The sequence below is a fragment of the Anoplopoma fimbria genome, chromosome 11 (assembly GCF_027596085.1).
Source record: "Anoplopoma fimbria isolate UVic2021 breed Golden Eagle Sablefish chromosome 11, Afim_UVic_2022, whole genome shotgun sequence".
In the NCBI taxonomy this organism is placed as follows: Eukaryota; Metazoa; Chordata; class Actinopteri; order Perciformes; family Anoplopomatidae; genus Anoplopoma; species Anoplopoma fimbria.
In genome coordinates, this window is record NC_072459.1 from 17,256,044 (window position 1) to 17,282,743 (window position 26,700).

At 39.8% G+C, this 26,700-nt stretch overlaps 2 protein-coding genes across 2 annotated transcripts; both read right to left on the reverse strand.

Moving 5' to 3' along the window:
* Positions 1–719: 719 nt before the first annotated feature.
* mpp2a (MAGUK p55 scaffold protein 2a) lies at positions 720–12,270 on the reverse strand. The gene is made up of 14 exons (XM_054607576.1): positions 12,170–12,270; positions 8,818–8,866; positions 7,932–8,032; positions 7,503–7,658; positions 7,103–7,273; positions 6,847–6,954; positions 6,255–6,374; positions 5,177–5,308; positions 4,888–4,990; positions 3,844–3,912; positions 3,457–3,618; positions 3,047–3,249; positions 1,070–1,198; positions 720–896 (listed from the first exon to the last, which is right to left on the reverse strand). Exons 2-14 carry the CDS (start codon positions 8,846–8,848, stop codon positions 720–722), a joined length of 1,662 nt encoding a protein of 553 aa, XP_054463551.1. The 5' UTR covers positions 8,849–8,866; positions 12,170–12,270.
* A 1,893-nt stretch (positions 12,271–14,163) lies between these two features.
* Positions 14,164–20,539, reverse strand: pyya (peptide YYa). The gene is made up of 4 exons (XM_054607595.1): positions 20,449–20,539; positions 18,435–18,622; positions 14,403–14,483; positions 14,164–14,289 (listed from the first exon to the last, which is right to left on the reverse strand). The coding sequence occupies exons 2-4, from the start codon at positions 18,620–18,622 to the stop codon at positions 14,265–14,267; spliced, it is 294 nt and encodes a 97-aa protein (XP_054463570.1). The 5' UTR covers positions 20,449–20,539; the 3' UTR covers positions 14,164–14,264.
* Positions 20,540–26,700: the final 6,161 nt, after the last annotated feature.

Below are 26,700 nucleotides of genomic sequence, written 5' to 3' on the forward strand. Positions count from 1 at the left end.
CTTAAAATAATTAATCATAAAAATGTATTAATGACAGTAATAGAAATCGCTGACCTTTTCCATTTCATGCAATATGTAAATTCAAGAGTTTTGGGTTTTTGGACAGCCAGGCAAACAAATTTAACAAGATAAGATATGTGGTCTTTTTTCTAGATTTTGCTATTAGCCCTCATAGCTTGGGGATTAAGTTCAACCACCAGTATCGATCTCTTGGATCATGATATGTAAACAACGACAAAGTCTGCTGATGATCATCACTAATAACACAATGCAAATAATTAAAAAACTTACAAAAGTCTTGGCTCTAAAGAACATGCACAAACAGGGACACAGACAAACACAGTCCTTGATGTGTCCAGGTAAAATCTGTGAATTTTTGACATTCACAACTACATTCGTCTTTTTCTCTGCCCTCCTTTTCCTACTCATTCTTGTTTCTTTCTATTCCCCCATTCCTGTCCTCCCGGCACAGAAAAATATAACGCAAATTAAATAATGGACGTCTTATTCACACACTTTCAAGAAAATATCCTGTGATTTATCTGCAAAGCAGCTACTTTAGCAAGAAAATGTTTTTCTGTTGTTAGGCTATCGCTAGGGTCAAATTTAATCTCTTTGGAGACTTTAGGAAATCTAAATAAGAACTTCCATTACTTACAGAGTGGCATATTTTCAGTGATCTTACGCTCCCTCCCTCCTCTGCTCTTTACAGCCTCTTTCTAGAAAACCCAGGTGACCGGGACCCACTGGGGGTTTTTAGAAACCGTTTCCAGGGCGGCCTTGACGGTGCGGTAGGTCTCGTCCAAATTGTCGTTGATGATGCTGAGGTCAAAGTAGTGACCGAAGGCCGCCTGCATTTTTATGCTCTCATCGCACGTCCTCTGCAGTTCTTCATCCTGAAATGGAAAACACGTGACTTGGTTTTGCATGTTTTATTGGATTGTTATTATAATCCTAGAATTTCTTCTTCGAACTATTTGCAGTTTATATTGAGTTCTATGCTGCTTCCTCAGATGAAAAAGAAAAGTTTTCTCTACATGAGTATGATCCTACCACAATTGTTTCTTACCGTCAGTGTCTTAGGAACCACCCCTGCCTCTACAGCTGAGTGGTTCATTGCCTTGAGAACCTCAAAGTCTGGAGACTGAAGGAACACCACATAGGGCAAGAACTCTGAGGTCCTCAGCACTTTGAGAGACTAGAATACAACATGAACACACAAACACATTTTGATTTGAATTAGTGTCTTAGAGAGTGTCCATCCTCTCCTACTATGGAGGATGGAAGCTGACAATATCATTTATAAATAGCAAATAAATAAATAACTCTATTAGTAAATAATTTGCCATTAAATGTACCAAACATAATATTTAAAATAAATGCAGGAATTACTTTTTTTTGATCAAATATGACATAAATTGACTTCTGTTTTAATTTGCTTCTTTATTCATTTAACTGTGTATTAATTAACTATATTGTTTAAATTATTTATCTATTTCTAATCATCATCTCATCTTTAAATGTACTTATTTCTTTATGCATTATCTTCTTTTTTACATTTCTTAATGCATTTTTTCTTCCTCATTATGCAAATGAGGGGGCTGTCATGGGTACATGACAAGTAAGCCATACTGCAGCACATCAGGACTAACTAATCAATCATACCCATTCATACAAAACAGGAACAGCCTGCTGGAGCAATTTGGGGTTATATTTCTTTTACAGACTCATGTTTTTCCTGTTTGTATATTTTGTGAGACGCACAACGGCACGGTAAAAGTCTCAAAATGGTCCATACAAATTGGTTAAGATTTTGACATATACATATCCATTTAAAAATGCTAAATTGACGATTTGCTAATTAATTTAAGGATTGTTAATTTTATTAAGCCAATTGAGAAGTTAAAGAAAAATTGGAAACAGCACAGTAAAACAATCTAGGTGGAGATTCACTAATATATTTTTATTGAAAAATGCTAAGTTGATGCACATATGATGATATACGAGCAGTAAATTACCGGAAAGATAGAGATTTACAGATACAAAACACTCTACTCACTACGAGTTACCTAACTTCAGATTTCTTTGTGAACACTTATCAGACTTTGGGAAGTGAATTTTTACTTTAGAATCAAAAATTAGGCTCCCCCAAGCTGCTCTAAAAAAGGATCACGAGTTTGTGTTATGTGAATGGAGTCACTTGTTAACGATCAACCAACACCACAGTTCCCCTTAGCCCCCAGCATTAAACCTTCTTGAGCCAAAGGTTTTGGTTTCATGGCCATTTTACTGTTCCCTCTCATTTCGCCACAGCAGGCAGCTGCTTCAGTGAAAAAGCTCTAAGAATGCACTGTGCGCTCCCTGCTCAGCACAAGACGGCAGACAGACACAATTTGAGATTAGCTGGATGAACATAGCGGAGCATTTAGCAGCTACAGAGGCAGGTATTTCGCTCACGAGTTGGTAAACATCTAAATCAAAGCTAAAAGAGAGTTGAATAATGGACTAAATGAGTTGAACAGAAAGCAAATTTAATGAATGTTAATGGCGTTCTGTAACTGATAGATTTGTAAAAAGGCAACTGTTAGCTTACCAGTACACTATAAGTACTTCATATGGAAATGGTCTTGTACTTACTAAATTGACCACACAATTCACATTCTATTTAATGAAGCCCATGAAGCACAGACAAACTATTCATCAAAGGTAAATAAAGTGGTAGACTAATTTATCCACCGGCATCTCCATACTAGTGAATCAAACCACTAATGATGGTAAGTGACACTATACTGTTTACTTACTAACAACTTAAGCAGGGCTATAACTAAAAGAGTTTGAAAATCCTAACCGGATTTGAATCCGGTTTAAGGACCATTGGAGCAACGATCTGACGGAGCTGTAAAGTGGGTGGTGTCAATGGTTGTGGTGTAATTGCAGAGGATGTTTGAGTCTGGCTTTGAACGTATGTATTGTTTGAATGATGTAAGGAGCATTTTCATGCTAAAACGGGGTGTTAGGTTATGTTTGTTGTGGTTCATAAGTGTACCTGAGGGTTGGCGTCCAGTATGCAGAGGCGTCCGGCCTCAACCACCTCGTGTATGGAATCTATCTTGATTCCATACAGGTTACCGTCGTACTCTCCATGTTCAAGATAACGCCCGTTCTTGATGTCGGCCTCCATCTTGCTGCGGCTGGTGAAGGCGTACATCCGACTATCGCGATCTTCCTTTTTGGGCTTTCTGGAGGTATCTGGACAGACACAAAAACACAGTCACGTAGGCACACACATGCTTCCCCCTCCCCTTTTGGTTTCCCTTAAGAAGCTTTAGTTTGTTTAAATAGTTTTCTGTCAGAAATACCTCCATCAGCTTGTTCCTGCTCCTAATTAAGCTAGTCAGAAATCTAAGGATTACATCTTTATGTGCCTAGTAAGACTTGAAAACATAAATTTCATACATGGAATGGTGGTGCCAAAGAGAAGTGGATCCCTCAGTAGTAGCTTGTTCTTTAGTCTCCGTCGTCCCACACCCTGGGCCCCAATCAAAATTAGAGTTTTCCTCTTGAAAGGCGGGACCTTGGCCACCTCCTCGTAGAGCAATATCTCATGTCTGTCAAACTCTGAGAGAGGAAGAAAGAGAGAAAAGGTTGAAAGGATGGAAAGTAGGATAAAGGGAAAGAACGAAGTAAAGAAAAGTAGATGAGTTGGGAAAAGAGAGGAAAAAGGGCAGAAGGAAGAGGTTTCACTGTTTCACAGAGGAAAACTGTAACAGTACTGACTATATGTAAGGACAACATTTAACTACATGGCCAAACAAATAATACCACATATTAAAGCTTTGTTACCTGCATTTTTGGTCGTCACGTACATCATTTTCTTCTTCTTCTTCCCTCCAGCACCAGTACAAAGATTTCCTGTCATAAATTGGGCATGGAATTAGTCAGACATTATCTGATTGCCATCAGTCATGCCTCCCATTCACTGGCTAATTCACTGGGGGTTATGTGCCAAACCATTTCTTGGTTGGGACAATTTACGCAGTTACCAGTAGAAGTACTAGTAGAAAGTTAGTGGACCCGATCGAGAAAGTGGTATCAATCATCTGATCTCACTTTCCCCTTCAACGGTGGTGGCTATTATTGCCAAGATAAACTGGAAAAACATGACTCCCACATCTCTGGGCTTGGCTACTTAACTTTTTTCTGGAGACCCACTTTTAAGAAATGACAAACCATTGCCACCCATTTCACAATAGGCCTTATTTATGAATTGTGAGAAAACCACGACACCTTTGATATCTTGAATAGATAAACTAGGTAAACCAAATCTTTTTTCCCTTTTATCAGTAAAACAGACAGAATGTTTGCCTTTTATATTAAATATAATGGTATAAGTAGACTGACATTATCAGAACAACATGAACATTCAGGCCCCCTCTTTTGGCTTAAAGGTGTACTGCAAAAAAATTAAGTATTTGGGAATTACTGCTCTACAGCCAAGTAGTTTGTACTACTATTAGTTTTATAATTCTCAGAATTCAGTCGCTGCGTAGCAGGAACTTTTAGAGTTTGGGGGATTTTGAAATTTAGGAAGGGTTGAGTTTATTAACGCTCCTCTCATCGCTACATGACATTTCAATTACATGGCATTAACCACTAGATGGCATTGTGAAACAGCAAAACACAATTTACAACAAGAAAGCTATAACAGTAATAGAACATAGACAGTTGCTAAATACAGAGGCAACCCATCAACTCTCAAGTAGACCGCATTTGACCTAAAACCCACTTAAAGCTGTTAAGGGCTTTTCATGTGTCACTTATAATAATTGTTATTTTACTGATCATCACTATTAATCTTTGTTCTCATTATTCTTTCTGTCCACAAACCTGCTGGTGCCAGTTCCACATCTCTCTTGACAAACGCTTTCCTCTTCTCCTCCAGCATCTGACTGGGGATCAGTCCCGCGCTGCCACCCTCTACATGACGGGCCTGTATAACACATACACACCCACATTTAAATATATATTCATAAAAAAAAACCTCACACTAAAGGTCCTGTGGTTTTATTACATATTAATCTAAAGAAAACCTGAATTATAACAGCTGTCTGCCTGCCTGCTGTAGAATCAGCAGAACACAAAAAAATGAAAATTTGTACTAGTTTTTTTACTCCACCTGCCACCAGTTGACGTCATCCTGGTTCACTATCTGCAGGATGTCTCCTGTCTCAAACCTTAAGCCCGCCTCCTTACAGGGAATCAGGTTGTCGTTGGCCGGGTCGTAGTCATAGTGACACTTAAAGAACAGCTGGAAAAACAGATACAGATACCAGAGATGTAGTAGTCCATACCAATACCAATGGAATTCCATGATTCTCAATATCCAATCCTACATGGTAAGAAAAACACATAAAACACTATACACTTTGGATATGTTGTTAATGTAACATTAACATGAATGGAAAATCATTAACTTTGAATACATTTAATACATCTGGATTTGAGGTGCTTCGCTAAGTCGTAAGTGTTTCCTCCTTTACTCTGAAAACTCTGTATGCAAACTGCTTATGTATTGTTATTGATCATATTTTAATCTAAATATTTGCTTTGTTTAATGGGATTAATAGTTCTAATTATGTCATAAAACATAAGTAGAACTACTAATGCCATTAATCAAAGAAAATATTGCTTATAGCTAGTGTGAGGAAGTTAAACAGGTCATATTTCCCTTTCTAATGTCTATGTTTCAGTATACTGGTTTGAAAACATCTCCTTCAATCTACTGGAATTTTTCAACTTTCTCACCAAAAACAAAAATTTTCAACATTAACTACATTTTTCAAGATTACATTGAACACATCACGATGATTTTACGATTAACCTTCACATAATACTAAGTTTTACTGAACAGAGATTGACTGCATCACAATTTAACTCCATATTATCTCTGTTAACATTAGCTGTCAGCTTTGTTATTTAGCCAAGCAGCACTGTGCAGCACACCAGCTGCAAACGGCTAACGTTAACTAGCTCGCCTGCCTTTTTCAACACAGATTTGTTGTTTACAATGTAGCATTATCAGGGAAAAATGAGGGTGCTTCCGCTGGACGTATCGATCCATAGTGAGTTCACTGTGTTGTTAATCTTGAGCCCTGCGTTTATTATATCTGGCCATTTCAGACTCCACAGTCATCAGAAACACATATGACCGGTACTATGACCACATGTGTCCACTCTGTGTAGTGCTTTGTCACCTGACTTGGTTGTATGGCTTCATGGTAGCTGGGCAGTATCTTCAGAACTACACTTCCACTGGCTGCTTGCAGCTCCTCCTGCAGCACCCTGGCATCCCGGCCCACCTCTCGTCCATTCACCTGCCAGCACATTGGATAACAGAAAGTTTCTGGACTGATGCATTAATAACCACATGAGGGGATCTGTAATGGAAGATGACAGTACTAACCAAGCCGTTCACAAATATCACAAGGGCTAAAAGAGGACCCAGCCTTGAGGAACTCTACTGTTAAGATCAGATAAGGATAATATTTACATATTTACCTTTTGACAGAGCCATGCTGTTTTCCCTAGTCATTTCCCCACTTTCCAGTGCTTTTGTGCTCAACTGGCTGCTGGCAGTAGCTTCATATTTGTCATATAGACATAAGAGTGGTATCGATCTCCTCATTTAACAAATTAAAAAAGTAAATAAGCCTTTTTTCCCCCCCCAAAATGGAGCTTTTCGTTTAAGAGACATTAAGAGATCAAAATTAAAAATCAAACAGCAGCAGCAATAAAAAGAATGGAAGGGGTCATTAGAAGTCAACCCTACATAATGGTCTACCTCACCTCTTTGATGATGTCTCCAACATGCAGCAGTCCTTGCTGGTCTATCATCCCTCCATGGAGGATGCGGGCTATAATCAGCTCACCACCCTCCACTTTGAATGTTACACCCTGAAACACAATAATGTAGGCTGCTGTTTCTATCATCAATGACAATAAAAGTGCTTTATAACAAACATTAAGAGGGGTAGGAGCAATGCAAACCAACATGGAATGAACTGAGCTGTGTCAATTCTGTTTAAGCTTTAATCTAACCTACCAGGTGCTCCCCCGCCACCTTGCGTATGCCCACCATGCGAATTGCGTCAGGTTGTGGGGGCAGGTTGTGTGTGTGGCCTTCTTCCTGCTCATGATCCACAAAATCACATGGGCTCGGGGGTGGGCTGTCGCATGCCTGGGACGCCACTGAATCGTGAGTCTCCAGTAGAGACTGACAGCCAGAAAGGTAGAAACTCAATGTTAGATGTACGTACATCACAATATTTGTTCTTTTAACTGTGTGAAGACAAAAGGGTCAGGTCTTTCCTGTGTGCAAATGATAACAAAAAACATTTTATTGTCAGATTCAACAACTAATATTACGTTTTGGTTTCCTGATACATAAAAAAATGATACAAATCTTTTTTCAACTTTTTTCCATGTATATGCCTGTGTCACACCTGGAAGTGAGGCTGTGTCAGTATGCGGGTGAGCTCAGCGACAGTGTCGGAGTGGTGTGTGAAGGGGTCCAGGTCACTGAGGATCTCCTGCAGGAGCTCCACGTTGTTCTCCCTCACTGGCGACAGACGCGGCTCCTTCTGGCTCTCATCTTGCTCCTAACAAACAAAGAAACACATATATATATGAAATAGATACACATAAGCACAACATCTTGACAGAAACTTAGATTTACATGTTTGTGGACACAAACAGACCCACTGACACACACTGGTAAGTCTATTTTAATTATTGATATAATTTAAAGTGTGTATTTGTGTGTGTGTGTGTGTGTGTGTGTGTGTGTGTGTGTGTGTGTGTGTGTGTGTGTGTGTGTGTGTGTGTGTGTGTGTGTGTGTGTGTGTGTGTGTGTGTGTGTGTGTGTACCACACCAAAGGGCTCTCCATGATGCCTTTGAGGAAGATGAGGTCCAGGTCTTTTGCTGTGGTGGAGCTGGTGGTGCTGTCGCTCATCGCGTCCAACATCTGGGACACTATAACACACACACAAACAAACACACAGAGAGGGAGAAACAAGGGGAAAAAATGGGACTTCACACAATTCATACAACCACACACACTTAGCGAAACACTCACAATCTTTTGCAAAATGAAACACTTTACTGTTCAAAAATATACAATAATTCATAAAAACCCAATTGTGTCAGGGTATGGCACGGCAGGGTTCATAAACACTAATAATATAGTCTATAGTGTAAGAGTGCATTTCGATCCGAATATCGGAACAGAACATATTCCAAATAGAATATAGAACATAATCACAGCCTGTGGCGACAAGAAATGGCAACAAAAAAAAACATGAATAACAATTATTTCATACAGTCAATTTTAATAATTATACTTTATGTGTAATTTAATGTGTTAGCATTTGAAAAAAAAAACATAATACATGGGAATGTATATTCATTATTGGACTTCAACTAACAATGACACATATTGTCCCAAAACCCTCAGAGGGCTTACCATTAGCATAAATAAATATGCTCAAATCATAACATGACAAATATCATTTTTCTTTACATTTATAGCTCCTTCTGAAGTTTTCAGAAGAAGATTTGATTGTCTGTTGTAATATTTTATAATGTCAACAACATTAAGAAACTTGACAAACAAACAATGTGTAGACAACTAAAACAATCCATGTGTAAAATTGCTATGTGTTGGGGTTGTGGGTGTGTGTGTGTGTGTGTGGGGGGGGGGGGGGGTAATAAACAAAGAAGTCATTGGAATTAATAAGGACAAAGGTGTCTGGTCTCACCAGGCTCTGTCCTGGTGGAGGCCACAGGCATGGTATAGCTTCAGTCAATCTGAGAAAGAAAGAAAATAAAGAGTGACAGAGACAGAGAAAGAGAGGGGATACAATAGTCCATCTACTACAGTAAAGTTAAGTTTTTAGTTTTATCAGGTGACATCTTGGAAATATAAACACTATAGTGACTATATTAAGTCAGAGCGTGGCTGCAACATAACCAAACCTTTTAAGTCTGTGTTCTTTGGGTGAAATTAAAGGAACAGTTTGACATTTAAGTAAATGCTTATTTGCTTTCTTATTGAGTGAAAGGGAGAAAAGAAACACTGACCCTTCCGTGAACTATTGACGTGCCCTTAAGCAAGACACTTAACCCTCACACTGCTCCAATGCAGCAAAAGCACTCAACAGTAACAAAACAAAAAAAATAACTCCACTGTTAAAGGGAACACAGTTATGCTATTATGCTATTTTCCGGGTGCATATTTTTTTTACATGCGTTAATGCGCCTTGTGTTTCTCATCCTGGCTGTCCTGCAGCACCTCTTCTCACACTCTCTCTGAAATGCTCCGTTGTAGTGCTTGCTCCTCCCTCCAGAAAACAAAGTCTGCTCTGATTGGTCAGCTAGCCCACTCTGTTGTGATTGGTCAACGTTTCACATTTCAAAAAACTCTTCTACCGGAGCTTCAGTTCCGTCTCTCTCCTTTGTTGTTTGAGGGCCAAACTAGCCAGAAGGAGTTTTACGTCACTTCCGTAACATTGTGACCTCATAAAGTTACGGAAATGAAGGAGATAATTCAAATGAGCCGTTTCAGGCAGCTCAGGAGCTTCTGAGGGGGTGGGTAACTCCTTTTAGCCGTGGACTTCAGGTTTTACACTCTACGGACCTTTTACATGTACACAAATATATATTACACACTAAAGGAGAGGGGGAAAGTGGAAAAGCATAATAGGGCCACTTTAAGCAAGATATTTGTTAATAGAAGTTAAAGGAATGGTTCAACATTCAACACCACTCTCATGTCTGTGCTGTACATACAAAGCTGCAGCCAGCAACAGGCAGCAGTGTGTGTGCATGCCAGTTTGTATTACTGATGAGGAGCAGTTTTAAAGTGCTCCTTTCCCCCCACAACATGGCATAATAAACACACACACCACACATTCACCCATGTACAGCAGGCAGTGCCACCGCTCATGGAGGGCGGAGCCCCGGCTGTTTTCCTGGAATTGAGCATTCATAATGAAAGAGCAAGAGAGAGAGATGTGGAGAGAGGGGAGGGGAATGTGGGCGTAACTAATCTATTCATTGCCATGACAACAGTAACAATACAATGGCAATTTGGGGAAATTGAGAGGGAACAAAGAAGGAACACCGACCATTCAACTATATATGAAAACCCATCTCCTTGTACATTTTTAGTGCAATCTTTCTAATGGCCTGTCTGTCTATCTATCTATTTGACAAAGCTGATGCTAAAGCTCGTGGCTGCCATGGAAACCTGCCCTCCTTCAGTTTTGCCTTCACACACACTTCCATTGTTGCTTACGCTAGAGTACACATTACACAACACCCCGGGCAAAAGCAGGAGGGTGGAAGAGGAGATGGAGTCAAAAGAAAACCTGTAAAGATGAGGAGAAGACAATGGAGGGATGACTAGATGTAAATCAGGATATGTGAAAAATTACCCACTAGTACTATCACTATCTTTTTCAATGATTAAATGCAGTAAGTGTGGTGGGAAACTGTAGTAATTCTAGGTACAATTCAGGTACAATTCAGTTGTAGACATAGGACAAGAGAAGGGAACTAGACGAAAAATGCAAATGGCCTACCTCTTGTACTATTTAACAGTAATGTGGCCTTATTTTATTTGGCAAGATTTATTTTATTATAATACAAGATCATAATATATATATCTATATTATCTTATAATAAGCTTGGTGTGATGGTTCGCACTCTGGACTTTGAATCCAGTGAACCGAGTTCTTATCTCGTGGGACCTCATCCTTTGGGCTGTGGCTTATGGGGTTTTGGCTCGTCCTCTAACTTGCAAGGTGGCCGGTACAAACCCTGGCCACATTACAGTCCACATGCCGGGGTGTCCTTGAGGAAGACACTTAACCCCTAGTTGCCCCTCGGGCGCTTCTTAGCAGCCCCCTGCTCCTCAGGGATGGGTTAAATGCAGAAGGTAATTTTCATGTGTATATGTATGTACATGAAATTTACCAATAAAAAGCTGATAATTATAATATTGGGCATCAAATTATTTTACAGATTTAAATTGAACCCTTAAGAGATAACTTAAGGTATTTCATAACTGGGTAATACAAATGTCTCTGCTGAGTGTGAGGACAGGAGTTTTGGCAGGCTGCATTACAAAATCTGTCACGCTCTCCAATTGAAAGATATTCCCTCCTTCCTTTTCTTCTACCTCTATCCTCCCCTCCATTACTCCCTAATTTATCCCCCGGGTCACTGCCCCTCCTCCCTCCATCCCCCACCATCATCCATCTGCTCAGATGCTCCAATATGTAAAGAGACTCATTTTCCCAGGTGGGCGCGCGCACGCACACGCACACACACACACACACACACACACACACACACACACCATTACCTACATTGTACATCTAGCAATGTTTCACAAACAACTGTGTTGTTACCATCAGTGCAGGGAAACAATTAGTTTTATATTAAAGATACAATGATATTTCCCACCAAATTGTTTCTGTCATTTTTTTTTACAACATAACAATCGTTATGTAGAGTGTGTGTCTGTGTCTGAGTGGGTAAAGGGTGTGAAGTGCGTGGTCACAATTTGTTTTTGACGTCACCCGATCCCCATCAGTACTGTTTGTGGCTACGTTTCATCGGCTCCTCTCTTTGTTAAACCTTTTTAAATGTCAATGTATGTATGATTAGCATGTTTGCCTCACCTGATAGCTATACACACAACTTACAGGCACAATACGGTCAGCACACACGCAGTGTCTTCTAATTAGTCCCAGGGGTCACATATAACAAAGTATGGCACACACACACACACACACACACACACACACACACACACACACACACACACACACACACACACACACACACACACATAAACAAAGGCTGCCCGAATAACAAAATAAATGCTAACAATACACATTTTGGCTATATTAATACTCCTAGCGTTCTATTACAAACACTCTCGCTCGCACCACGCACCATCGTTGAGACAGTCCAGTGCGTAACGGTAACTGATCTCTCACAGTAACGTTAAATGAGCCTCAATGGGAGGAGAAGATCAACAATAACAGTAACAAATGAATAAAGCCGCCATGTTTGTGTTGAATACATTGTAGTTTAACCTACCTTTTAACACAATGAGACGGTCTTCGCGCTGAACGGGTTGTGATGTCTCGTGCGCGTCTTGTTGTCGTCTGGCTTTCCTCTTTACCGTCAAGACACACAGCCATGCGTCAAAGAGTATTGTTGTGTCAGTGACAGAAGAAACATGCATATAACTTCCGAGAAAATTTCAGAATAAAACACTTTAGCGATCTACTAGCATATGAAGTTTCATTAAAAAGATAAAGTTAAACTGTTATTGTTGTCATGAGATGAACCTTGTATGAGACTTTAAACCTTAATCACACGGTATGCACTATGAAGTAGGCACTAGGTGGGAGTTTAACATCTTACATATGTCAACTAAATTTTGCAGGCAGATTCGACATGGGTCTATTTCCGGTTAAATTCTACAAACTCCTTGGGTATTGACACCTATCGATGAGGTAGATTTATATTTAGTATTATGGGAGCTGAGGCATTTACATTTCCTCTTATTGAGCAGTTTGATCTCTTTGTTACTTCCTAAGCCAAAAAATCCCTTGTGACAGGTTTGTTCTAAAATAAAAGTCCAAAGTTTCTTACAACATTTGGTCTGAATAAAAACTCAATGTTGTCAGTGAAAAAAATGGCCATGATGATCGAAAGTTCCCAGGCAGCTCAGTTGGAAGGATGCCGTAGCAGTATACATAGTATACATACTTATTTGAAATCAGTGCAACAGTAGCAGGCAGTGGAGAGATTTGAGTATTACACTTGAATTAAGTCAACTTCTGTTTCAGCTGTGGTGATTTGTCATGGGTGTTACTTCAAGTTACAGCTCAGTTAAACATGGTAATAAGGGAGTAATATATTGCGAACAACAGGATACCACTAGGGTACTTGTTGGTGACATGGGGTTCTATTCTATTCTAATGGCGCAAAATATGAGGGTGATAATGTGTAAATACATCTCAAGGTATATTTGTGTTTTCTTTGACATTTTCCTCCTGGTATTTGCCATAGTATTACCCAAACAAACCAAAGAAAAAAATAAAATACTGTAGATTATTTGGGATTTGTGCTGGATAAAATGGAGCATCCATATCACAGACAGGCCATATAAAAATTCAATCTTACAGACGATCCCAGCTGAATTCTGGCGAGAGGCAGGGTACAACCTCGGTAGTTCACCAAGTCATCACAGGACTGACACATAAAGACTGACAACCATTCACACTCACATCACAAACACATTTACCAGCAATTGACATCACCTGCTGACCTTGGACTGTGGGAAGAAGCCAGATAACTCGAATAAAACCTGACCCTGCTAACACAGGGAGAACATGTGTATTCGACATAGAAGGGCCCAAGATATCAAAATATTTAACGATAATAACTAAATTAATCATAAACACATCAAGCACTCCTGCAGCTTCAGCTGCAGGACCCAGTTAAGTAACATATTTTAATATTATAATTCAATTTAAGACGCACCCAACTTCAAAAATGGATATTTTACAATTAAATCTCAATCCCGGGGTTGCTATTAAGTTTTTGAGATAGTGTGACCTATTATTTAATTTGTCTTTTGGTGGGTTTTGTTCACAAAAATAATAATTTAAAATGACACCATACTTATCATTTAATAAATGAATTGCCTTTGTTGTTATGTCTACAGTGCAAAAACTGCTGTGAAATCTGAATTTCAGACTATGACAGAAGATTAGGACACTCTACACACTTACAGCAAATTTGATTCACACAAAAGTTTTTATTCATTTATTCTGTTACTTTTACAGGAGCAACAGTAAAACAAGTATTTCCTCCTCTTAACAGTGTTGGACAGTAGAGGGACAATAATGCTAACACACAGACATAGTTCCACCTTCTGATTAATAGCTCTGATCCCATATATATATTTAAATAATACATGATGTACAATTGTGTTGCAATGAGAGGGATGTGAGACATGTGACAAGAGAGACAAAGAGAGCTTGTGTTCTGGTCAGTGATGGACTTCAGTTCAGGGTCGATTTCAGGGGTCAGAGCGGAGAGGCACATGTCGGCCCCTCCAGGTGAATTGTGGGATGCACCCAGAGGGAATGCTCCATGATTAGGGAGAAGAGTGGAGGAGTCACCAGATGTACGAGTCATCGTATCTGTGGGAGAACACAAGAAAGTGTGTGTAAGTGCTTGTATAAATCATGAACATTTATATGGATTCGTTACAGATCTCATGACTCCTTTGGCGTAGATGTGTGAAGGTCTTGACCTTGATCTCTGGTCCCTGTTGCTGCCACCACCAAACAGGAGCTCTGCAACCACATCCTCCTGAGCTGAACGCTTTCCATACCTGGGAGAGGGATAAGGAGTGCAGTTTTTAGCCAAGCCACACATTTGGTTAGAAAATTGTGCAATTTGGTACGGATATCAATTATGACCAGAAGATGAATCCAACTAACGTTGATGACCCCTGACTTTTCATCTAGAGCCACCAACAGGTCAGTTTCACTTATCCAGGGAAATATCGCAACATCTGTTCAATGGATTTTCAAAAAAGTTTGTATACTGACCTGACACAGAATTGTTGTGTTTTGTTTGCTTAGAAAGAGCCGTATATATATACATAGGAAGCGGGTCCTCTTCCATGTTCGCCTTGTTGTCTACAGCAGCCAAGAAAGGACAAACCAAACACTGGCTCTAGAGAGAACCTTATGGGTTTTATACATTACCTCAAGGAAGAGTTGTGTACCAGAACCTGGAAATAAATAGGCCCTGATGCTTAATTATTAATCTTCGGAGTATTGACAAATTTCCGATATTAACCGTTCTTTTATCAGTGCCTTTTGATGTTTAAGTGTAATTTAACATCAAGCTGGAGCGTGCATCTCCCGTGCTGTCTCTGTTGGGGCTTAGCTCCTCTAATTACACACACATACAAACATGAAAGGGAAATTAGGGAGTAGAGAGGCTGCAGTGTAGACACTCAAGTAAAGATAACTTGAGTTGCCGAAAACCATGCTAATAAAAGTAACAAAGCAATTGCGAGTAAAAAGCCAATACTTTATCAATACATCAGTTCAACAAGCCTGAACATGTAAACGACAGTGATACCTATTTCAACCAGCTCTGTCTGCAGTCTCATCCACCGTTGCTATGTTTCCCAAGCAAAGCGCACTAGCTTGGCTAATAACAATTCTTACAAACGAGCTAAAACAAAAGCTGTTCGGCTGAGTTTGTTCTTGTATACTTCTCCGCTCGAGTCGAAGCAGACCTATGCTGCTGGATGAGGTGAACATGCTTTCAGTGATGACTGTGTAAAATTGAAGTAGGAGGCTTTGTTTTACTTAGAATTTTTTGAGCTATCACAAGCTGAGTAGTACTCCTCATGAGTAATATACTGGCCTTTCATGTGTAAAGTTCCCCTTTAAGCAAACGTGTCTTTGGTTGAGATAAATGAAAGCAGCACACTTTTTCAAAACCAAGACCTGTTTTCCCATAACATATTGCTTTTGGTCTCAAACAGGACACCACTACTTTTATTTTAAACCTTTAGTTTTAGTGATCGCAGTAGGCCACAGTTTAAAATTAAGAGAGGATGTTTTATAGTTTGAATTGTTCAAGACAATATGTCTTTTCGCCTTCTCATTTCTCTTTGTCCATTGTCTGTGTCCGCTATATTGGTTTAACTGCCCTCCCTTTGATCCTTATGCTTTAATTTCACAGTCCGATTCCGACTGTGCATGCAATGTCTGTGCATTCTAATGCTGATCGGGATGAGTCTTATCATTGTCATGATAAGGAAATCAAGAGAGCTGCAAATGTAAAACCACAGAGCCGTTTAACACAAAGTTTACTTCCTTATGTGTGTGTGCGCTTGAAACAGCGCTTTTCAACACAACCCCTGCAGCGCAGCCTGCAGTTCCTCTGCTTTGCCATTAACCACCTGTTCCACCTCCCACTATGCCCACAGCACCCAATCTTATGCTTCGTTACACACACAGAGAGGTGTGTGAGTGTGTTGCCCTGTGGGAAAGCAATCAAACAACTGTGTCTCAGCTGTCACACAGCGCAGCACATCAGGATCTAAAATGTTTCCCTCTCTCATAATGGCCCATCTGCACACATACATCTCCCTGAGTCCCCCTGAGTGTCCCTGGATGGTCCTGCTCTTATTTTCTATCCGTCTTATTGTCTTTCTCTCCATCTGACTATCTTCAACCAAGTCTGTATATCTGCTTTTTCTGTTCATGTGCTTTCCACTCTGACTGTCTTTCTTGCTCTTTCTAACCAAAGGTCAGTTTGACGTTGCTTCTCTTTTGCTCTTCCGATGCAGTAATCTTCATCATGTGTTTATAACCATAACTACAGTTTGTGCTTCTCCTGTATTACCATTACATCTCAGTCACAAAGTTACCCCAGTTTCCATAAAATAAGTACCTGGCCATCATTTTATCGACCATCTTTCTGCTAAATTCAAAGCAGTATTATTAACTCAACTGAAACTATAACAATTATAACTATCAGAACGTTGTCGCTAATTTCTTTACAATTAGTTCCTTGTTTCATATAGAAACGATTAGGAAACTAGTAATGCCTAAATTATCTTCAGAAAATGTAAGTGTGCTTGCTCACACTGAATATTATAGGAGCAAATATAGGATCCAATCTCATATAATTGTTCTTTTTTTATTGTGAGATGTGGAATCGGAGCTAAAACAGTTGAAGTGTTAGTTGAAGTTGAATCACGTGAAGGGTTTGAACTTTCAAGTGTCAGTGAAATCTGTTGACATTCTGTTGGAGAAATACTGAATTATGGTGAAGATCAGCTTAAAAAATTTAACTGTAGAATATAAACTCCCCTGCGTTGCTAAAACACCAAATTTCTAGAAACCTATACATAGGAAATGAACCCAATGGTAGCCACAGATCTGATTTGTATGTCTTTAGGAAAGGCACTGTAAATGTGTCCATTCATACAATGCTATGAACTGCAGTATATATTATGCACCAAAGCCACCTGTCTGCCCAATCCATCAATTTTATCTGGAGTGCACAGCCTAAAGCTGTGACAGCCATCACATTTCCCCAGCACGTTATTTGATCCAGTCAAACCTTCATATAACCATTAGTTACCTTTACCACATATATGTCTTCATCTGCAACTCTCCAGTGAAATGTGAAAGTCTTCCACCTAAACCAATTTACTTTTTATGGCGATTATGAGTCTTCTTTAAACCAAGTATCTAAATATCAACGATCTATTTGGCTTTCATGAGTAAGAACAGATAGCTCCTGAGCCAGACTGCTTCAAATCGAAAGATATACCATCTGACAATTCCGTACAAGCGACTTTAATACCTGAGAGCAACAGGCCTCGGCTCAGGCCCCGCTAACTGAATTTGGGATTCTTTCTTGGGTCCATCTGTGCCGATTTTATTGCTCTGGTCCCGTTGATTTGGATGCCTGGAGGTTTTGGAGAGTGGCCAGTAATCTAATCTACGGAGCTGCCGTGTGAGGGTGAAGGGTTGGGGTTTGGAGGATGGTGGATTGCTTCACACGTCAACAGAGCTTGGAGCTTAAGTGCGAGGGGGAAACTCATACAACTCAGTCTACTAATGACTTGAATCAAACAAATCTGGACTAAAGGAGCAAATAGGAAGAAGTGAAAAAGGCAAATTCAATTGAGCTGCTGTTACACTTTTATTAGCTTAACACCTGAAAATCAGTTTGGGTAAGGGTAAATTTTTTTGGAGGACAATATTTGGAGAAGGATGATGCATACCCGCGTCTATATTCATGAGGACTCGCCATAACTTTAGTTTAATTGTGCTGTTTACGCATTGATATATACTAGTGCTTTATTCAAAAATAAACAATGTGTCTCCAGTTGATCTGTTTGCCTTCGATTTGTTGATTTATTTCACTTGTAATTTGTTCATTGGCGGCTACTGTAAAAAATATTATTTAATTTAGTAATTGAGATCTAAAATGGGCTACTCTACCTTCAACTTGGATTTTACTTCATTCAGTAATTCAAAATATTTGGAGGATCAAAACTAAAAAGCATTAAGTCTGTGGAGTGCCTAGCTTTCTCCAAAATATTATAGTATAATAATATAATTAGGATATAACCAATATGATATACAGTCCCTAATCTAAACCAACCAGAGAGCTACACCCTGATGATGTCATTACGCTGTCAAAGATACAGAAATACAAGACCAATCAAAAAGAGTGCAGGTTTATGCCGCACAAATACCTGTGCAGTGTATATGTATTGTATGTATGTGTGTGTGCATACCGCTGCCTGGTGATCAGATTGATGTAGTGTCTCAAAGCGGTGTAGTACTTGGCCAGTTCCTCTGGGGGAGCGTCTTCACCAGGGTTCTCAGGTTTTGGGGGGTAGGCGTCCGCCAGTGTTCCCAGACACACCAGCACACACAGCACTAAGGCCACCAGCACTGTCCATGGTTTCAGCATCACGGCCATCTGTAACAGGGCAGCAAGATAAAGAGGACTTAAGAAAGTTAAGGATTCAAAGTTTTGAATTAACACCATTTTTTTTTTTTAAATAAATGCCTTAGTAATTAGATTTTTTTTCTTTCTATGGTTGATTGTGGTAATTGTGGTGTGCCAAATTCTTATTTTTCATTATATCAACAGTCAAAATGAAACAAGTTGTGAAAAGGTTTGTTAAAAAAACAAAAACCGACAAAATATATTTCACCTTTTGTTATAGATCTTTGCTTGAATAAATCCCATAACACCTCAGAAAACTCTAAATAAAACTGAGAGTGAAGGAGGCATGACGGCTGATTAAGACATTTTCTTTGTCTGTTCTATGCAGAAAAAAATATTGGTGCTATCAAACCTCTCCTGAGGGGCAAGGGATGGAAAATGGTGTCATTTGTTTTCATAGGGAATGCCTGCTCATGCTTAGTATGGTGTTATGTAAATAGAGGTGTGTGGAGGAGCTAAACAAGTTATTATGTATCATGGGAAAAAAACCTCTTATGACTTATTGTCAGAGTGTTTAGTTTCTGAGGAAGAAGAAGAAAATGGATTGACTCCAGATGTGGAAACTAATTTCACACTTCATCAGGGAATTTGATGTTTGTCATAAAATGGACGTAAATGCTACACATTTAAGAAGATTTTATAATACTCTGATGTTGCAGAAACTTAATCTCAATTTGTGAATATTTTATGAGGCATTTATATATTTTCTTTTATGTGAGCTTTAAAGCTATTATTATTATTATAGTTGTTGTTGTCATTAATGTAAGCATAAAACCCATAATTTGACATATCTCCAAATAGAAGATATGACCTAAAAGGAAACCTAAAGAGAATCACACAATGACTGGGCTCAATGAGGGAAGGACAGAGGATGTCGCATGTGTACAGATTGTAAAGCCCTCTGAGGCAAATTTGTAATTTGTGATTCTGGGCTATACAAAATAAACTGAATTGAATTGAATTGAATGCTCAGTAGATGCAAAAACCTAAAATAGGAAACACAGAAAAACAAAACATTTATAAAAGTTTGTAAAATAAACCCGGCCACTGCTCACCAAAACTGCCTAAACTCATTCCAATGACTATTAAATAATTTTCAATTCTATTTAGGAATAACGAGTTATGTCATGAAACAATGAATTAAGTGTAAAAGTGGATACAACTCTTCATTGTATTTATAAAACCCTCACGCACTAAGAAATACAGCTGCAGGTGTTTTTGAGATTAAGTCGAGTTATAGTGAACATCAGGGGTACTTAATTGTTTTGCTGCCCCTTCATCTTATCTAATGCACACTAACATTCATTCTCACTCTTCAATAGACCTATTAAAGAGTTATTCCAGGTTCAAAAACTGAATGCACAAACACGTACTCGCAGTTATGAACTGGACATTTAAAACGGGAAACTAAAAATAGAATGTAGAAACGGCCGAGGCTGAGCATAAAATTAGAGTTAGTGTTATTAAAAAGTGTCTAATTTTAGATACATTTTAAATGACAAACTGTGTATTCTATATAATAATGAATACAGTTGAAAAAAAGTGTATGTAACAATGTATGTGAGCTTTTTGGAGTCAGTACTCGACGTATTGTATGTCCAAAAGTTGAATAAAAACTACATTTCGATGTATTTCAATGCAATTTAACTTCAAATAAGAACTTTGGACATGATACGATAGATATCTGTGTCTCAATTAAAACGGGTTTTTTTCTTATTGGAATCAAATTCACATGAAATGAGTGAACACGTGTTTAAAGCAGTGCATGAATGAGAGTGAGGAGTGTGAAGACTTACTCTGAGAAGACTTTGAGGTTACAGGTAGGAGTCGGTCTCTCACAGCAGCAGAGGTCTGTTTGTGCCGTCGAGGATTGGTGATCAGTTTTTGCTCTGCAGTTCTCTTGGTTTCAAACTCCGACAGAGGGGATTTATATAGTTTAGCGGCACCGAAGGAGGGAGGGGTAACATCATAGTTTGTGCGTGCTTTCGTGCGCGTGTGTGCGCATGCATGTGTGTGAGTGTGTGTGTGTGTGTGTGTGTGTGTGTGTGTGTGTGTGTGTGTGTGTGTGTGTGTGTGTGTGTGTGTGTGTATGTGTATGTGTGTGTGTGTGTGTGTATAGCAAAAGGGTGGGTGAAGAGGCAGAATGCGTCAGATGGTGATGATGATGATGGACTTATCATGCATCACGCTGTCTTGTGTTTTTGATAGAGTTAACAGATGATATTTTGGGCCATGACACTCAAATACTGCATCAGTGGTGGAAAAAAAAGGAAAAACAACAGTTAATTGTTGATTTCCATCTGCTTCCTCCAGAATACACAATTTCATAAAATCCAACTCAAACATTGTCCATCCTTTCTGCATTTGTTTTTACAGCTAGACTCCCTATCAAGAAAGGAGAGAAAAGCTAAATCTGGATTGAAAATCAATGAAATATCTCTTTACATGTCCAAATCATGTGCTATCCTGAGACGCTGCAGATTGGAGTTCAAGAAATGGTGTTGTTCACAGCTTGTAAACTTCATTATGACAGACTAGTGTAGTGGTCCAAATTGCAGATCTCCAGCCTAACTGCCCCTGCATCTGTCCTGCAGGGATGGTGTGTTATTTGGGGGAAATCACTGCAAAAGGGATAAACTAAACAGGCGGCAGCAACATATGGAATAAATCTCTGATTAAAATAATTGTTCCTGGTCAGCTTGACTATCAGTCTATTGTCAGAGATGTATTTTCGTCGAATTAGATGTGGAGACTTTAGCCTCTGTACATAGGTGCCTGAATTGTAATATTTGATCAAAAAATATGACACAGAAATGGAATTAGTTTTTTCAGTCACGCTCACACTTATTAATGTGGCAGACATGATTAAACATGTGGCTCCAAGCTGGTCCGGGTCCTGCCACTTGACTAAAACACTAAAACACTCAACCTTTAAGACACTAGCACTGGCTCTGGAAGGAATGATACATGAATAAAATACAATCCAGTAGAAAATGCTTATAGTGTTCACTTACAGTGACAACATAAGGGGAAAAAAACTACAGTAATTTATTCATGATATACTTTGCCTGGTGGTAACCTCTACATCTGGGTGGCTACCTGGGGCTGGTGCTGTGTGCACATTAAACACATCATTGTCTCTCAATGAAAATGTCTAATCTCTTTGAACATTATGAAAAATTAGGAAAAAAAGAGCTAACCACATTCAGCAGCAAATCTTAATTTTACAACGGGAAACATTGCTGCTGGTGATGGAGACAGAAAACAAACGTGAACGGGGTTGAAGCCGTCAGTATTACTGTATTTAGATTTACAGTTATCTTTTTTCAGAATGCATGGCATGCATTACATGCATCTAGAGTAACCTATTTTATACAGTTTACAGAAGGACCCTTTTGAGAAAACAATAATACTGTGAAAACAACAATAACTATCTACAGTGTACCTTATTAAAGGTTATATACATGAGTTTGGGAGCAAGTTCTTTGTATTCATCATTTATCTTTTTGCTTCTGTAATAGCTTCTCTGCACTGGCTCCCTGTAAAATCCAGAATATATTTAGAAACCTCCTCCTCACCTACAAGGCCCAAAATAGTCATGGTCCCCCATCTTAAAGAGCTCATAGTACCGTTGCACCCCACTAGAACACTGTGCACTCAGAGAGCAATATTACTTGTACAGTCTCCAAAAGTAGGATGGGAGCCAGAGCCTTCAAGCTCCTCTCCTGTGAAACCAGCTCAAAGTGTAAGTCCGGGAGGCAGAAACCTCTTCCACATTTAAGAGTAAGCTTTCCTCTTAGATAATGCTTATAGTTAGGGCTGGCACAGGCTTGCCATGGAACAGCTCCTAGTTACGCTGCTAAAGGGCCTAGACTGCCGGGGGACTACCTAGGATACACTGAGCTCCATTCTCCTCCTTTCCCTCTCCATCTGTATTCATTCATGTCCACGTACTTTAAGGGTTTAGGGCTGTCCCACTGTCAAATTGTCAAGTGTTTGAAGGCTCTCTCAAAGACATTTTGAGCTCTTTATGAACACTTTCCGCAACTTTGCGCCTAAGAGAATTACCCACAATTCATATTGTTGTGACATTAAACACAAAGTTGCCAGGGAAAGCCCCAAGAGGGCATGTTAAAGTTACACAAAAACATTAACATCAAGGATTTAAGTAATACATAAAAAAACATGAAATCAGAGGAATGCTAGCATGGGGTTTATTACACACCTTGGTAATTCATCAACTATTTATTTTAACGTTGCTTATTGAAGCTGTTTTGACAGACAAGCAAAGAGATTATTTGGCAATTACCTCTCGACACGTAAGGCAAAAAAAAAGAGTATAACATTACATGTTTTGGTGTCATCAAGGTAACGTGATATGTTGCCTTGCTCTCCCATTTGTATTTTTACCTCATGTCCTTGCAGCCTCTCACACTCAACCATTTACCAGGTGAAGTCAGTTAAATCCCTAAAGGTTCAGGAGCCCAATCCCAATCTCCACACTCACAGACCCACGGACCTTTATGAATCCTTTCGCATTTCTGCAGATTCTGGACTTTGCGCAAGGGAATTACACACAATTAGCAATGTGACGTTAAACACGGGGTTACCAGAGGATACATTGAGACATAAAAATTGCATTTTCTCAGAAACATTAAAGATTAATGATGGACAGGGTTTAAGGCTTTAGGGTCCACATTGGGATTGGGACAGGGTTTAAATCTTAAAGGGGGACATTGGGGTTAGGCCAAAGACATTATATGACTGAGGTCCTGGTAGCCAATTTTGATTCATCAATTTTTGTAGTTTTACATTGTAAGCCATAATGTTTTGTAGGCCATTTCAACCTTTTTAACTCTAAAACACACACATACACACACACACACACACACACACACACACACACACACACACACACACACACACACACACACACACACACACACACACACACAGAGCTCCTGAGCTACTGCACCTACATCATTTTGATGGCCGTTATTATTATCTATTGATAAATCCATCAATAATCATCAGTCTGATAGTAAAATAATCTTTGACATTTGCTCATTACCAGACCAGCTTCAACTCGTTCTTTCCCATCAGCCTTAGCTGCACTTTCTGTTTAGTGCTAATTTTCAAATGTTAGCATGCTAACATGCTAAAATAAGATCCTGTGCATCTATACAAACGCAGTGCACAACATCAAGATATTTATAGTCCCAAAGGATGAATCCTGCTGATTTTCGTGATCACCTGACTTTCATCTAGCGCCACCATGCGATTGATATTTGTGGTTTTGAGTAAGTGGGTAAATGACTAAATGGATTTTCATGTAACACCATCATCTGACAAAATCTTATTCTAATTATTTTTGATGTATGGCGTAAGCATTTAGATCAGAGCACCACTGTTGAACTGCTGGGATTGGGACATTTTCCTTTAGGACCACCAATATAGACCAACCATAACTCCTCCATCTCTATTGCATTGTTTGGGCAGTTGAAGCTGAAGTTGCCATTCCCACATATCCTTTTACTTCTATTTAACTTGTAGCGAGTATGGATAAGAGTCCACAGACAGAACATGAATAGACACATGCTGTGAGCACAGGTGCAGTTAGCATATTTGTGTAATATAATCCAATTTAAATAGGAGTGAGGTAAATGATAAATGGACTTGCATTTGTATACTGCCTTTCTAGTTTTCTGACCACTCAAAGCAATTTACACTACACATCAGCATATTCACACATACACGCACTCACACATTTTCATACATTGATGGCAGAGGCTACCATAAAAGGGGCCACCTGCCCATCAGGACTAAACTAATTAACATTCACACCCATTCATATGCCAATGGAACATCCTTGGGAGCAACTTGGGGTTAAGATTTATTATTAGTCACATTACTAATACTATTCCCTATTTCATTATTTTATTTCCACTATAGTCATTGCTGCTTTTATTAGTAGACTTAATTTTTTCCTTTGCTACTCTGCTTACTACTGTGGTTATATGAATAATTTATACCATATACATTGAATGTGTTGTATCTATATGTTATGCTGTTCATTCTGTACACATGACATCTATTGCATTCTGTCCATCCTAGGAGAAGGATCCCTCCTCTGTCGCTCTCCCATAGGTTTCTTCCTTTTTTCTCCCTTTTGTTTTTTTAGGGGAGTTTTTCCTGTGCCGATGTGAGGGTTCCGGGACAGAAGATGTCGCATGTGTACAGATTGTAAAGCCCTCTGAGGCAAATTTGTAATTTGTGATTTTGAGCTATACAAAATAAACTGAATTGAATTGAAAATTAAGAGTCTTGCCCAAGAACAAAGGACTGGAAGAGCTGGGGATCAACCACCAATCTGAAAGACAACCTACTCCTACTCAAGCCACAGCCATTTCACATATCTGTATAATTCACTAGCAACATCAAATAGAAGCATTCAACCGATTTATTAAAGGTAAACGTGATTGAGATGCGAGGCTTGAACTTCGTGTACATTACAGTCATTACAGTCATTTAGCAGACGCTTTTATCCAAAGCGACTTACAGGAAGTGTATTCAACATAGGTATTCAAGAGAACTACTAGTCACCAGAAGTCATAAGTGCATCTCCTTTCTTAAACAAGCATCTTAAAGCATAAACCAGAGCAAAAGTATAGTGCAGAGGCAAATTACTACGAAAACAATAATTGGAACAGACTAATACGAATACAATAAGTGCTACAAACTACTACGAATAGGATAAGTGCAGTAAACAAATACGAATTCAATAAGTGCAGCGAACTGATACGAATACAGTGAGTGCAACAACTAATACGAATACAATAAGTGCTACGAGGAAGGCTCAGGGTAGTGCTTCTTGAAGAGGTGAGTCTTCAGCCTGCGCCGAAAGATGGGCAGCGACTCTGCTGTCCTGACGTCAGTGGGGAGTTCATTCCACCACTGAGGGGCCAGGACAGAAAAAAGCTGTGACCGGGTGGATCGGCGCAGGGACAGGGCAACCAATCGCCCCGAGGCAGCAGAGCGAAGTGGTCGGGCGGGGGTGTAGGGCTTGACCAAGGCCTGGAGATAGGAAGGAGCTGTTCCTTTCACTGCCCTGTAGGCTAGCACCAGAGTCTTAAACTGGATGCGAGCTCTTACAGGGAGCCAGTGTAGAGAACGGAGAAGGGAAGTTGTGTGGGAGAACTTGGGGCGATTGAACACCAGACGTGCTGCAGCTTTCTGGACAAGCTCCAGAGGTCTGATGGCCGACGCCGGGGCTCCGGCAAGTAGTGAGTTGCAGTAGTCCAGGCGGGAGATGACCAGAGCCTGGATGAGCACCTGCGCCGTCTCCTCAGTGAGGAAGGGGCGAATCCTCCTGATGTTGTAGAGGAGGAATCTGCAGGAGCGTGTGACCGATGCAATGTTTGCTGAGAATGACAGTTGGTCGTCCAGGGTCACACCCAGATTCCTCACAGTCCGAGTTGGCGTCACCACGGCATCATCAATGGTGATGGACAGGTCTCGGTGCGGGCAACCCTTCCCCGGGAGGAACAGTAGCTCGGTTTTGTCCAGGTTGAGCTTCAGGTGGTGTGTCGCCATCCACTTCGAGATGTCAGCATGTGTAGCATGTCTGCTTAGCCGAATGAGTTGTGGGGAGCTTCGATAGGGAAACCATAGGCATGGCGAACCCCCAAAACCCCATGTTAATTGAGACTGGATTGACCAGAGTTGAGATCTTTATGATCTGGACGAATGTAGTGGAGGAAGCGATGGCGTTGGAGTGGCCTGAACATGAGCTTAATTGAGAATGCACTGGTGTATAGCAGGGTTCTGGATGAGGCAGTGTGTGCGCTGCATGACGGATGGGTGTTGCGGCGTCCTTTGATGATTAAGTAAATGATTGCAGGGTTGTCAGGAGTCAAGAGATGCACTTGCTGGGCCGTTTGAATGGCTGCAGCTTCTATCGGGTAGATTTAGTAGAGCTAAGAGAAAAACAACTTAGCATTCACCTGTGAAGTCCAGGAGCCTATCTTCAGTCATGGAAACCCCCAAAA